General features: G+C 40.5%; 1 protein-coding gene across 2 annotated transcripts in view; it reads right to left on the bottom strand.

Annotated features, from left to right (window-relative positions):
* Nucleotides 1-12,915, bottom strand: part of PHLPP2 (PH domain and leucine rich repeat protein phosphatase 2) — an 88,358-nt gene that overhangs the window by 19,054 nt on the left and 56,389 nt on the right. The window contains exons 11-15 of one of the 2 annotated variants that reach the window (XM_011961872.1): nucleotides 11,292-11,387; nucleotides 9,473-9,628; nucleotides 6,151-6,351; nucleotides 1,213-1,375; nucleotides 801-931 (exon numbers count right to left, since the gene is read on the bottom strand). In XM_011961872.1, coding sequence (XP_011817262.1) covers nucleotides 801-931; nucleotides 1,213-1,375; nucleotides 6,151-6,351; nucleotides 9,473-9,628; nucleotides 11,292-11,387 — 747 coding nt within the window. The remainder of the gene's footprint in view (nucleotides 1-800; nucleotides 932-1,212; nucleotides 1,376-6,150; nucleotides 6,352-9,472; nucleotides 9,629-11,291; nucleotides 11,388-12,915) is intronic. The other variant, XM_011961881.1, reaches the window with a different exon arrangement.

The following is a 12,915-nucleotide window of genomic DNA, read 5'->3' as shown; positions in this document are numbered from 1 at the left end:
TTTTAGTAGAGATGGGGTTTCACCATGTTGGGCAGGCTGGTCTCGAACTCCTGATCTCAAGTGATTTGCCCACCTCGGCCTCCCAAAGTGCAGGATTACGGGTGTGAGCCACCGCACCTGGCTAATTTTTGTATTTTTAATAGGGATGGAGTTTTGTCATGTTGACCAGGCTGGTCTTGAACTCCTGACCTCAGGTGATCCACCTACCTTGGCCCCCCAAAGTGCTGGAATTACAGGCATGAGCCACTGCGCCCGGCCAACAATAATATATCTTTTAATAAAATAATCTATGGACAGACTAAGATTCATTTCCAGAAAGACTGATGAAAGTAGTATGCTGAACTACTGGCAAAGAAGGAGGGGAGAGAAAGGAAAGGGGTAGGAGGTTCAAAGGGATAGGAGTTTTAATCAAAAACTAAGCACAACAAAGATTTCCAAATTTTAGCCAACCATCTATTTATGTTAAGTATTTTGATACAATGAAGTCTTGGTACAATGGATGAACTTGTATTGTCTCTTAGATGTTATATAATCTGTGCCACCTAAAACATCTATGCCTTTTGTGAAAATATTCAGTATGTGGGTGGGTAGTAGCCATGGAGTAGTCCTAATACAAACAGATTGACTACTGAATACAACATCTATTCATAACTTAATCAAAGAAGAGAACCTAGGGGCTTTATGGCCTAAATTCATTCTGTTCCTTTCATTAATAGAGATCTCCACAGTACTAAGGAAGACCTACACATGGCTGGTGGGCCTAAGAGCACATACAGATTCCATTTCAAATTTTTTCCTACCTAAATATGTCCAGTGTCTTATGTTCCAGAACCAGATTTGTATTTCCAGTCAGGTCAAGGTCTTGTAATGTAGCAGGCAAAGCCTCTGGAATCAGGATTTCTGTCAAGTCATTGCAACTTAGGTCTACAAACTAAGAAAAAATCGAGAAATCAAAAGAAAATACATCATAGCAACTTAGTTCTTTACTCCCAAGTGTCCAATCTCTTACTATATCCCCAAAGAGGAACTTAATTTCTTCCCAGGAATTCATTACATACACTCTGGTCCCAAACCAGAATACATGAGAAGAATATTTTTTCTTATGAGAACTATCTCGTTCACACTCCTTTCTTCTTTATAAAAGGAGAATAACCTCATTCACTCTCCTGCCGTTTCCCCCAATAAGGACATCATTCCAGCACACAGAAGTACCTGGATCTGAGGCAACTGCAGTATTTCTGGGAAAATGCTGATGTTGTTGGAGTGTGCAACAAGGGTGTGCAGCCTTTTGCAGTTTGCTATGGTTGTGGGAATGGTTTTAAGCTTGTTGCCACTTAGGTTCAGCTCCTCCAATTGCTCCAATTTATTTAGTTTGCTGAAAAAGAAACACTAGAATACTAGAATGCACCAAGACTGAGCAGCTGCCAAGGAAGTGCTATTCAGAGTACAGAAGGACGACATGGTCCACTGCCAGATGACTGGTGAGAAATGAAACCGATATGAGGAACACCAGGAAAGGCAATGGCTCAAGAAGATAACTACTCCTGCTATAACTAAGCCTGATCTCCCTCAGTGTGTTTCAAGGGCTGTTGGATCTTGTGGGCAGGAACATCTTCCTGTTACCTAATGTACAGAAAGTGGCCGGAAAAGGAGTGGCCTCAAATTGGGGGATTAGTTTTGTTGCTTGCTTTACCACTAACTAGCAGCAAAATACTAAGTAAGTCAATGTCAGGAGTCTTCAATACCCTCAGCTGTAAAACATGAGGTTGTACTAAATCATCACTAAGATTCTTTTTTTATTTTTTTGAGACGGAGTTTCACTCTTCTTGCCCAGTTTGGAGTGCAATGGTCTGATTTTGGCTCATCGCAACCTCTGCCTCCCGGATACAAGCAATTCTCCTGCCTCAGCCTCCCGAGTAGCTGGGATTACAGGTATGCACCACCATGCCTGGCTGATTTTGTATTTTTAGTAGAAATGGGGTTTCTCTATGTTGGCCAGGCTGGTCTCGAACTCCCGACCTCAAGTGATCTGCCCACCTCAGCCTCCCAAAGTGCTGGGATTATAGGCATGAGCCACCATGCCCAGCCCATCGCTAAGATTCTTTTCAGTTTTAAATCTCTACACTTACCCATTCATGACATTAACTCATCTCCACTAAACATCTATCAAGTTCTTATTATACACATAGCACTGTGCTGTGGGGCAAGTGATTTACACTGTTCCATGACTGAGCAAAGCTTTCTACATGGTAAGCAAAATACTTTAAGTAAGACTAACACCTTTAGGTTATTACAAATTGTTCTAATTTATTTTGATTTATTGGTTTAAAAATTATAATCAACTGCTGTTAACACGGAGAGAACGTTTGAAAAATAAAGAAACTGCCAATACCAGCAATCTGAAAGAATAACTTTTATCATTTTGCTGAATTTCCTACCAAATTTTTCATATTTGTTTTTACATAAATTTTATATCTTGCCTTTTTCATATAACATATCATAAATAATTTCTACTCCTAGAAATTTCATATTTTTAAATGACTAAGCTTTGTAAATTACAATTATTTTTTCTGATAGTAATATATACTCACTGAAAAAAACTGAAAAATAGAGACAAACAGGAAAAAAAATCTTTTAATGCTACCGCCAAAGATAATCTCTGATAACATTTTGGTAGATAGTATTCTTGTCTTTCTTAAGGAATGAAACTATACTTTTCAAATTAAAAAATGGTATTATAGGCCAGGTAGGCGTGGTGGCTCACACCTGTAATTCCAGTACTTTCAGAGGCTAAGGCAGGTCAATCGCTTGAGCCCAGGAGTTTAAGGGTGCAATGAGTTATTGCTGCACCATTGCACACCAGCCTGGGCGACACAAGGCCCTGCCTCAAAAACAAAAACAAAAAAAGGTACTATATTATACACATTGTATTTACGACTTTCTTTTACTTAACAATATATATATATACATTTTTTTAACAATATATTTTTAAAGTGTTCCCATGTCCAAATCTCATGTTGTTTTCCCTTATCCTGACTGGATTTTTCTGACTTGTAAACAGAAATTCAGCCTCCTCACTCAGTACCCAGAATTGTGCTAGATTCTGAAAATAGTTCAAAAGAAACAAACAAGATTTGTATTGTGCCTATACAATTGTAACACTGCTCAGGAAATGAACTGATAGTGGATTTACTATTTAGTAGAGAACACTCATTTTTAAAAATATATTGTTCCTAAATTCTACTCAGTTTTATTATATATACTCAGATTACTCTATTTTTTGTGATGTTAATTCTTGTCTTTTTCTTTTTTTTGAGATGGAGTCCCGCTCTGTTGCCCAGGCTGGAAAACAATGGCACGACCTCACTCACTGCAACCTCCACCTCCCAGGTTTAAGCAATTCTCATGCCTTGGCCTCCTGAGTAGCTGGGATTACAGGCAGGCACACACCACCACACTTGGCTAATTTTTGTATTTTTAGTAGAGATGGGTTTCACCATGTTGCCTAAGCTGGTCTTAAACTCCTGATCTCAAGTGATCCACCCACCTCAGCTTCCCAAAGTGCTGGGATTACAGGCGTGAGCCACTGTGCCCGGCCTAATTCTTGTCTTTATTACTTTTTTTCATTTTCTTTGATATAAGTTTTATATCAACCTGCTTTTGACCCCTCCAACAATAAAAGTGTCATCAAATTAGGTGAGATTCATAGTTTTACAGCATTATGCAGCTAATTATATATCATCCAACAGCTTCATAAACTAATATAATATGTCAGTGGTCCATTATTTTCACTTAATATGAACATATTTGAGGTCAATTAGGTTAATCTGGTAACATTTCAAGAGATCTACCACATCCTGAAATTAAGATTCTGCATTCATTGTAGAAGTCATTAAAAAAAATAAAAGTAAAAAGTTATTGTTTGATTTTTTCAAGGAGGCTGACCAGGCATAGTGGCTCACACCTATAATCCCAGCATTTTCGTAGGCTAAGGTGAGATGATCACTTGAGGCCGGGAGTTCAAGACCAGCCTGGACATAGTGAGACCCCCCCCACCTCTGCAAGTTTTGCTTTGTTTTTTTGAGATGGAGTCTTGCTCCGTTGCCAGGCTGGAGTTGCAGTGGTGTGATCTCAGCTCACTGCAACCTCTGCCTCCTGGGTTCAAGCGATTCTCCTGCCTCAGCCTTCTGAGTGGCTGGGATTACAGGCACCCACCACAACGCCTGGCTAATTTTTGTATTTTTAGTAGATACAGGGTTTCACCATGTTGGCCAGGCTGGTCTTGATCTCTTGACCTTGTGATCCGCCTGCCTCGCCCTGCCAAAGTGCTGGGATTATAGGTGTGAGCCGCCATACCCGGCCTCTACAAGTTTTTGTTTAAAAAATTAGTCAGGTATGGGCTGGATGCAGTGGCTCACACCTGTAATCCCAGTACATTGAGAGGACAAGGCGGATGGATCACGAGGCCAAGAGTTCAAGACCAGCCTGGTCAACATGGTGAAACTTTGTCTCTACAAAAATAGAAAAAATTAGCTGGGTGTGGTGGCACATGCCTGTAATCCCCGCTACTTGGGAGGCTGAGGCAGGAGAATCACTTGAACCTGGGAGGCAGAGGTTGCAGTGAGCTGTGACCGCACCACAGCACTCCAGCTGGCCAACAGAGCAAGACTCCATCTCAAAAAAAAAAAAAACAAAAATTAGTTGGGTGTGGCAGTGCATGCCTGTAGTCCCATCTCCTTGGAAGGTTGAGGCAGGAGAATCACCTGAACTGCAATCAAGTTTCTCCTGTGTATTTTCTTAAGCTCTATCTCACTTTGTAAATGGTAAATGTAAATAAAAATTAAAATTTTATAATTTACATATATATAATTTCATCAAAAATTATTAAATATCAAATGTCATTGCCCCATGTTCTTAGTTTTTGAAAATATTATTTTTAATGACTACTTTCATGGCATAGATTTTTCTGGTGTTAAATTTTCCAAGTTTTAGCTGGTCACGGTGGCATGCGTCTGCAGTCTCAGGTATTTGAGAGGCAGAGGTAGGAGAATCACTTCAGCCCAGGAGTTTGAGACCAGCCTGGACAACGTAATGAGATCCCATCTCTTAAAAAAAAAAAAAAGTTCTAAAGTTGCTGTTTTAACCAAATGTATTTTGAAATGTATTTACTTATTCACTGACACTGTCTCAAACTTTGACAGCATTAAACATCTTTCTTATGTGTTCTTATAGGTGTAGCCTGGCTAACTACTATTCATCTCTTCCTTCAGGGAGCCTAACCCCATCCCCAGGCTCTGTGCAACGTGACTGGCAATGTGTGCATATCTTCTTCAACACCCTGCCTTTCTATTTATTTATTTTATTTATTTAGTAATTTTTTGAGACAGAGTCTCACTCTGTCGCCCAGGCTGGAGTGCAGTGGCACAATCTTGGCTCACTGCAACCTCTGCCTCCAGGGTTCAAGCAATTCTCCTGCCTCAGCCTCCTGAATAGCTGTGATTACAAGCATGTGCCACCACGTATGGCTAATTTTTTTGTATTTTTAGTAGAGACAGGGTTTCACCATATTGCCCTGGCTGGTCTCAATCTCACGAACCTGTGATCCGCCCGCCTTGGTTTCCCAAAGTATTGGGATTACAGGCGTGAGCCACCACTCCCGGCCAAACACCCTACCTTTCTTAGACTGCACTGCAATTGCCTATCCACTTGTTTATTTCCCCAATTTGACTGTACATTCCTAGAGGACAGAGACTGTAACTGTTACACAATACTTGACATACAGTAAGCATTCCATTTTTGTACTATGAATAAATAACAGTATTTTATAAAACAATGATGACAAGAGAAAAGAAAAAATTGTCTTCAGAATTTGTTTCATAAGCCTGTACTTTTCTAGATTGAGTATTAGACCATAATTAAGTAGTCACAACTAAAAATAAAACATATTTTAACCAATTTTCCTGGTTACTGATACTTAGCAACAGGGTACTAACTATTAAGATGAGATTTTGCCACTCAACTAGTAAAATCATAGCATCTGTAAGTCAGTCAACGTAAACAAAGAGTCATAGTCAGATGGCTATGTTTTTTCTGACAAATGTAGAATTAACGTTGTGTATTTGAAATGAACAAAGTCTGCATTCATTTTACCTTGCAGGAAAGGTCTGTAACTGATTGTTTGCAAGGTGCAAGATTCGCAGGTGCGGGTGCCCCACCAGGACAGGTATGCACTGATCCGTCAGGAGATTGTTGGTCAGATAAAGCAGCTGCAACATACTCAAACTCTCCTCGCCAGTGCAGGCAGATGGTAGAGACTCCAGACTATTTGCAGATGCATTCAAGTATCTGAGACTGACAGAACACACACAAATCATCACCTCCTCTATTTGTTGCCTTCCTATATAGAAACCATCATGTCACCTCAGTATGGAATGCTGCCATTCCAAGCTCCCAAATGGAAAAAAAAAAAAAACATTCTCCAAGTAGTTTTTCTCTAATTGATCCTATCCAACCCAAAGTTCCTTTTACTCAATTCATGCAAACCAAGTAGAGAGAAAAAAGTACAAGCCTGGTTGTTTTCCCAGGCTTCTGGAGTGCCTGATTCTAACCTAACTTCATCTTTTACTGTCAAACTGCCTACTGAAAGGATGTTGCTGAATATCATGTTCACATATTTCTGAACTACGAATACACCATTTAGAAAAACTTTTGTCTGGGATGGGCCTGGTGGCTCACGCCTGTAATCCCAGCACTTTGGGAGGCTAAGGTGGGCGGATCACAAGGTCAAGAGATCAAGACCATCCTGGCCAACATGGTGAAACCCTGTCTCTACTAAAAAATAAAAAATAAAAAAATTAGCTGGGCGTAATGGAATACTCCTGTAATCCCAGCTACTCAGGAGGCTGAGGCAGGAGAATTGCTCGAAACCAGGAGGTGGAGGTTGCAGTGAGCCGAGATCACATCACTGCACTCCAGCCTGGTGACAGAGCTAGACTATGTCTCAAAAAAAAAAGAAATTATACTTCCACAAGAAGACTATTAAGAATGCCAGTTTGCCACACATTTGTCAACTGTCAACACTGAATATTAGAAATCCATTTTAATCTTTGCCAATCTAATAGACAAAACATGGAATAATTTAAAAATTCGCCTAACATAGTATTTGGTATATACAGAACATTCTCTTTCTTTTTTTGAGACAGAGTCTCACTCTGTCACCCAGGCTGGAGTACAGTGGCCCGATCTCGGCTCACTGCAAGCTCCGCCTCCCAGGTTCACGCCACTCCCCTGCCTCAGCCTCCTGAGCAGCTGGGACTACAGGCACCCACCACCATGCCCGGCTGATTTTTTGTATTTTTAGTAGAGACGGGGTTTCACCGTGTTAGCCAGTATGGCCTCGATCTCCTGACCTCGTGATCCGCCTGCCTCGGCCTCCCAAAGTGCTAGGATTACAGGTGTGAGCCACTGCGCCCGGTCCAGAATATTCTCAATAAAAGACAGCTATTATTATTAAACTTGTGTGTTCTCAGGTCTTCTTCATGTCGTATGATCCATAATCCCTAATTCGCTTTTTATATTGAAATATAAGTTTTACATAACGAATTAGCTTTTAAGCTAATGGCGAGTACTGTGTGTCTGCTTGTGTTGTGGTCTCAACAAAGCTCTGTCCAGAGTTAGCATTAAATAAATATCACTGACAGTTCACTACAGCTAAGTTACTCACTACAGATTCTAAGGTTGTAAACTAATTTTATTCAGACTATCATGAGGACCAAATGCAGCATTATGCATTGCTAACAAACATTTGTAGATTAACAACTGCATCAAGACTCCATATAAATGTTACATAAAGAAAATTTCCTTTAAATACTTTTTAGAATTCCCAAAGATTTTATTCTGAAGAATATGCAACCAACTGTATTATACATTAAGAGATGTATAAGCTGCTAAAGACAGAACAAGCCAGACAACTGTGGGCTGAACAGTTTTTTACGTCTCCTGTTCATTTACTACTGTTCATCTCTGTTTTCTCCATTTCTAAATTGAAAACAACATGCGCCAGGCGCGGTGGCTCAAGCCTGTAATCCCAGCACTTTGGGAGGCCAAGACGGGCGTATCACGAGGTCAGGAGATGGAGACCATCCTGGCTAACACGGTGAAACCCCGTCTCTACTAAAAATACAAAAACTAGCCGGGCGAGGTGGCGGGCGCCTGTAGTCCCAGCTACTCGGGAGGCTGAGGCAGGAGAATGGTGTAAACCCGGGAGGCGGAGCTTGCAGTGAGCTGAGATCCGGCCACTGCACTCCAGTCCGGGCGACAGAGCGAGACTCCGCCTCAAAAAAAAAAAAAAGAAAACAATATTGCCTTCTCCATGTTGTAGAAAAATATAATTAAAAACCAGTTTTCAGTGCTCGCTTTGGCAGCACATATACTAAAACTGGAACGATATAGAGAAGATAAGCAAGGACTCTGAGCACAAATAACATGCAAATTTGTGAACCATTCCATATTTGAAAAAAAAAACCGAAACACTAGTTTTCAGGTTGGGTGCAGTGGCTCATGCCTGTTAATCCCAACACTCTGAGAGGCCAAGACAGGCAGATCACTTGAGTCTAGGAGTTTGAGACCAGCCTGAACAAAATGGTGAAACCCTGTCTCTACAAAAAATAAAATTAGCCAGGTGTGGTGGTGCACGACTGTGCTCCCAACTACTTAGAAGGCTAAGGAGGAAGGATCACTTAGACCCAGGAGGTCAAGGCTGCAGTGAGCTATGACTGCACCAATGCACTCCGGCCCGAGTGACAGAGTGAAACCATGTCTCCTAAAAAAAAAAAAAACACCCCACAAAAACAAACCAACCCCACAAAACTAGCTTTCACTTAAAGGTGATGTACACATTAGGTAAACCTGATTACAGGCCTAAAATAGGAAGACATGTCATCTATTTGTTAATTTATAGTGAGAAGGCAAATGACACCTTTTGGAAGGACATTACCTGTAAATACAGTTTTCAAAAAGTACCCAAAAAGCTTGCACATAAAGACTGTAATTCAAAGGTAGTCTGGTAAAGCTAGAAGCAAAAACCAAATTAACTTTAGTGGTATGTCCTTTTCTCTCCAATGCAAAAGCTCTAAATTGCCCAAAGAAGCCACAGCAGAATGTTACTTATCTTTAAATACCACAACTGTATTTGTTTTCAGAGATGAAAGCCTGAATTTTCTCAACCTTTCTGAAATTGTTTACAACACAGAAACCTCTTTAAGGATTTGACAGTTATTTCAACTAGGAATTACTGCCTCATAAAACAGTGTCATATTTTGTTTCATAAAAATTGCAAGTAAGTCTCCACTCATAGTTGGACTATAGGTAAACTCTCTGTAAATACAGTTTCAAAGGTCACTTCAATGATAAGTTACTGCAGTCTGTTCAGCCAATGATTCTGCTCTTCCGAAAAAAATCCTATGGTACTTACTTTAAGGCCTTGGAGAAGAGGGTGTCTGGCAGCCTCATGAGTGCATTATGCTGAAGATCCAACACCTCGAGGGGGATGTGCTCTACCAGTGTTGGGAGGTTTTGCACGTGATTGTGTCCCAGCATCAGTTTTCTAAGACTCAAGCTACTTAGAATTCTAGGGGGGAAACATACAAACAAATAAAAAACTTAGTTAACTCATTCTTTCTGAGGCTGTCCTGGCCCATTTAACTGAACTCAGTTAACTTATAGAAACATATTCTCCTAGACTGTATACTCACTGACAAGTGCCTGAGCCAAGAAAGCAGCTATGACCATATGTTTACCTACCACCCACCAGGAAGTCATTAAGGTCATTCTGAGAAAAGGTGAATTAATAAAGGCAAACAGCACACAGGAGATCTAAACTAAAAAGGCAATTTTTAGAATAAATCAATTTAGATTTTAAGTCTAAGCAGCACCAAAAATTCAGTACATTAATATTAACACATCTTGTGAATAAATTCATAACATTTCACTACAATAAAAACTACTATTTATTGAGTGCTTAAAACGTGCTAAGCCACTTAACAATGAAGTTCATTAAAATGAAGTTCATTCAGAAAGGTTTGGTAACTTTGATTTGCCTAAGATTTTACACTGCATAGTAAATAGTAAAGTCTGGACTTGAATTAAGTTTTGACTCCAAAGATTATGTTCATATTTACTATGTTAAATGCCTGTAGTTTAATTTTAAAGACTCCATAGGTAATAACCATATATTTTATACCTCAATGGTTTTGAATATATCATTCCCTGCCCCCTTCACCAAGCACCACTCTCTTTCTCCCACCACTTAGAAAAAATCCCATCATCTGGTAAGGGTCAATTCAGATGCCATCTTCTCATGAAACATTCCCTAATTATTCAAATTTATTCTGATTTTCTCCATTTAATTTATACAGTGTAGTGATTAAGAGTGAAAGCTCTGCAGTAAAAGTGACTATATCCAAGGCCAGGTGTGGTGGATCATGCCTGTAATCCCAGCACTTTGGGAGGCTGAGATGGGCCCATCGTTTGAGCCCAGGAGTTTGAGACCAGTGTGGCCAACATGGCAAAGCCCCGTCTCGACTAAAAATACAAAAATCACCTGGGTGTGGTGGTGTGCACCCACAGTCCCAGCTATTGGGAGGGGGGCGCTGAGGCCAGAGAATCACCTGAGCCCAGCAGGTTGATGCCACAGTGAGCAGTGACTGTGCCACTGCACTTCAGCCTGGGTGACAGAATGAGACCCTGTCTCCATCCCCCACCCCCGCCTCCCAAAAAGAAAGACTACCTTCAAATGCCAGCTCCCATCACTTCCTGGTTAAGTGCAACCTTCAACAAGTAACCTAACTGCTCTAAGCTTTACTTTCCTCATTTCTAAGGTGAAGATAAGAGTACCTATTAAATATATAATAAGGTTTTTAAAGGATTAGGTAAGATTATAAAAGTGATGTTCTTACAACATTGCTCAGCTTATAACAGCTCATCCTAAAAAAAATTAACCATTATTACTATCATGTCACCAACCTATGGCAGCAATTCTTAGTATATTTACTTCATCACAGTTATCCACATATGTTATACTATCTTCTCATTAAGTTCCTTGCAAGCCAAGCCCATGCTTTAGCCTTTACTATGTTCCTTACAGCACATCACACTGCCTCATGCTCAACAGGTACTCAACACTCACTGAACAAATAAAAGGCAACCCAAATCTAGAAAAAAAATTAAATACACACACGAATGTTAGTACATACATACATATATACATAATATATGCATTCAGGCACACATACCTTATGGGAACCTCTGTGAGAAGATTATAGCTCACATCTAATACTTCTATCTTCTTTGCTTCACAGGCCCAGTCAGGGACACACTCTAGCAGGTTTCTGCAGAAAACAAATAATTAAATGGCAACATTTAAGATGACAAGTGGAACTCATTTCACTAGACTGTAATGTATCCATTAACCAGCCTGTGAGCCCTTGAGGGCACGGACACAGTCTCCAAGGCATCCCTTGGTACATTACCTGGAATACAGTAGGTGCTCAATGAATGCTGTTGACTTAGAAGGGAGAGGAGAGACAAGTACTATACTGGATCAATCATCCTGTATGCTCAAAGAAGATAAAAAGGCTTCCTACAGTAAAAAAGCACACTTGGGATGGGATGAGGGAAAGATAAGGAATTATAATTAACAAACCTTCAAAGATGACTTAAGACTTCCACAGGTAATGACTGGGTAAGAAAAGAAGTAAATTCCAGGGAAAATGAACAGAACAAATAAAAGTGAGACAGTAAAGCCAACAGATAACTAGTGGGGGAAAAGTTTCAAACCATTTAGAACGTGAGCTCAAATAATCAGTAGAGCACTATGCAGATATTTAGTAAAGAGAATTTTTTTTCAGATGTGACAGCTTCTCTAGGCCTCAAGATATCTATGGGTTTATCGAGTGATATAATGAGGCAGAATGAAGTAGCACTATGTAAGGGAAACACACATATTGCTATACCTTAGTGAAGGAAACCCTTTACCTAAAATGGATCAAAACAAGCTCTCTAAGAAATATGTGGTTTAGAATATGAAGGTGCTATACAATAGCCTGAGGTGAGGAGCACATTACAAGCACTGGGTGGCAACATGAGCTAGAGCACAGAGGCAAGAGAAGAAACACATGACGTGTATGGGGAATAACATGCAGCTTGGTGATGCTGGAGCACCCGGAGGAGAGGGCCTGGGTTGGAGACGTGAGTGTAGCTGAAATAACTGGAGTAAATGAGGTCGCGTCCAATGGAGTATAGCGGACCAAGGACAGAACCCTGGGGATAATCAGCCTTTAAAGGGCTAGCTGAGGAAGAAGGGTACGCACAAGAAACATGGTCAAAGTGGCCTGAAAAGAATCAGACTGTATTAGCTAGTCAAGGAAAAAGCATGTTTGGAGAAAAGAGAGCAAGATTAACTGTGTCAATACAGAAAAGTTCCAATAAAAGCAGAACTAAACTGAGTTGTTAGAGGGATAAGCAGATGGAGACTGAAGAAACTAAGCCAACAAATGCACATAATTCTTGAGAAATTTGGACAAAACGGGGAAGAAAGGAATTAAGACAATAGCTGGGGGGTTGTGAGGTAAAGGGAACTCTGTTATGACAGAAGAGATAAAGTGTGTGTACAGAGTAAGAAAAAAGAGGCTGAAAACACACACACACACACACACACACACACACACACAGAGAGAGAGAGAGGAGGGAAAGGGGAAGAGGAGGGAGGAGGACAATGAGGACGAACAGAGCAAGGTCCACGGCAGTGGGAGTGGAGGGGACACAGGCACAGACAGCTAGACTGGCCATGAACACAGGAGAGAAGCTGAGAATGAAACACATCTATATAAATTCAAGCAAGGTAGGTGTTCAGAAGCT

This window comes from Colobus angolensis, unplaced genomic scaffold, assembly GCF_000951035.1.
Source record: "Colobus angolensis palliatus isolate OR3802 unplaced genomic scaffold, Cang.pa_1.0 Scaffold116, whole genome shotgun sequence".
NCBI classification, from domain to species: Eukaryota; Metazoa; Chordata; class Mammalia; order Primates; family Cercopithecidae; genus Colobus; species Colobus angolensis.
The sequence above is the reverse complement of the archived record's forward strand: the minus strand, read 5'-3'. Positions and strand labels throughout refer to the sequence as shown.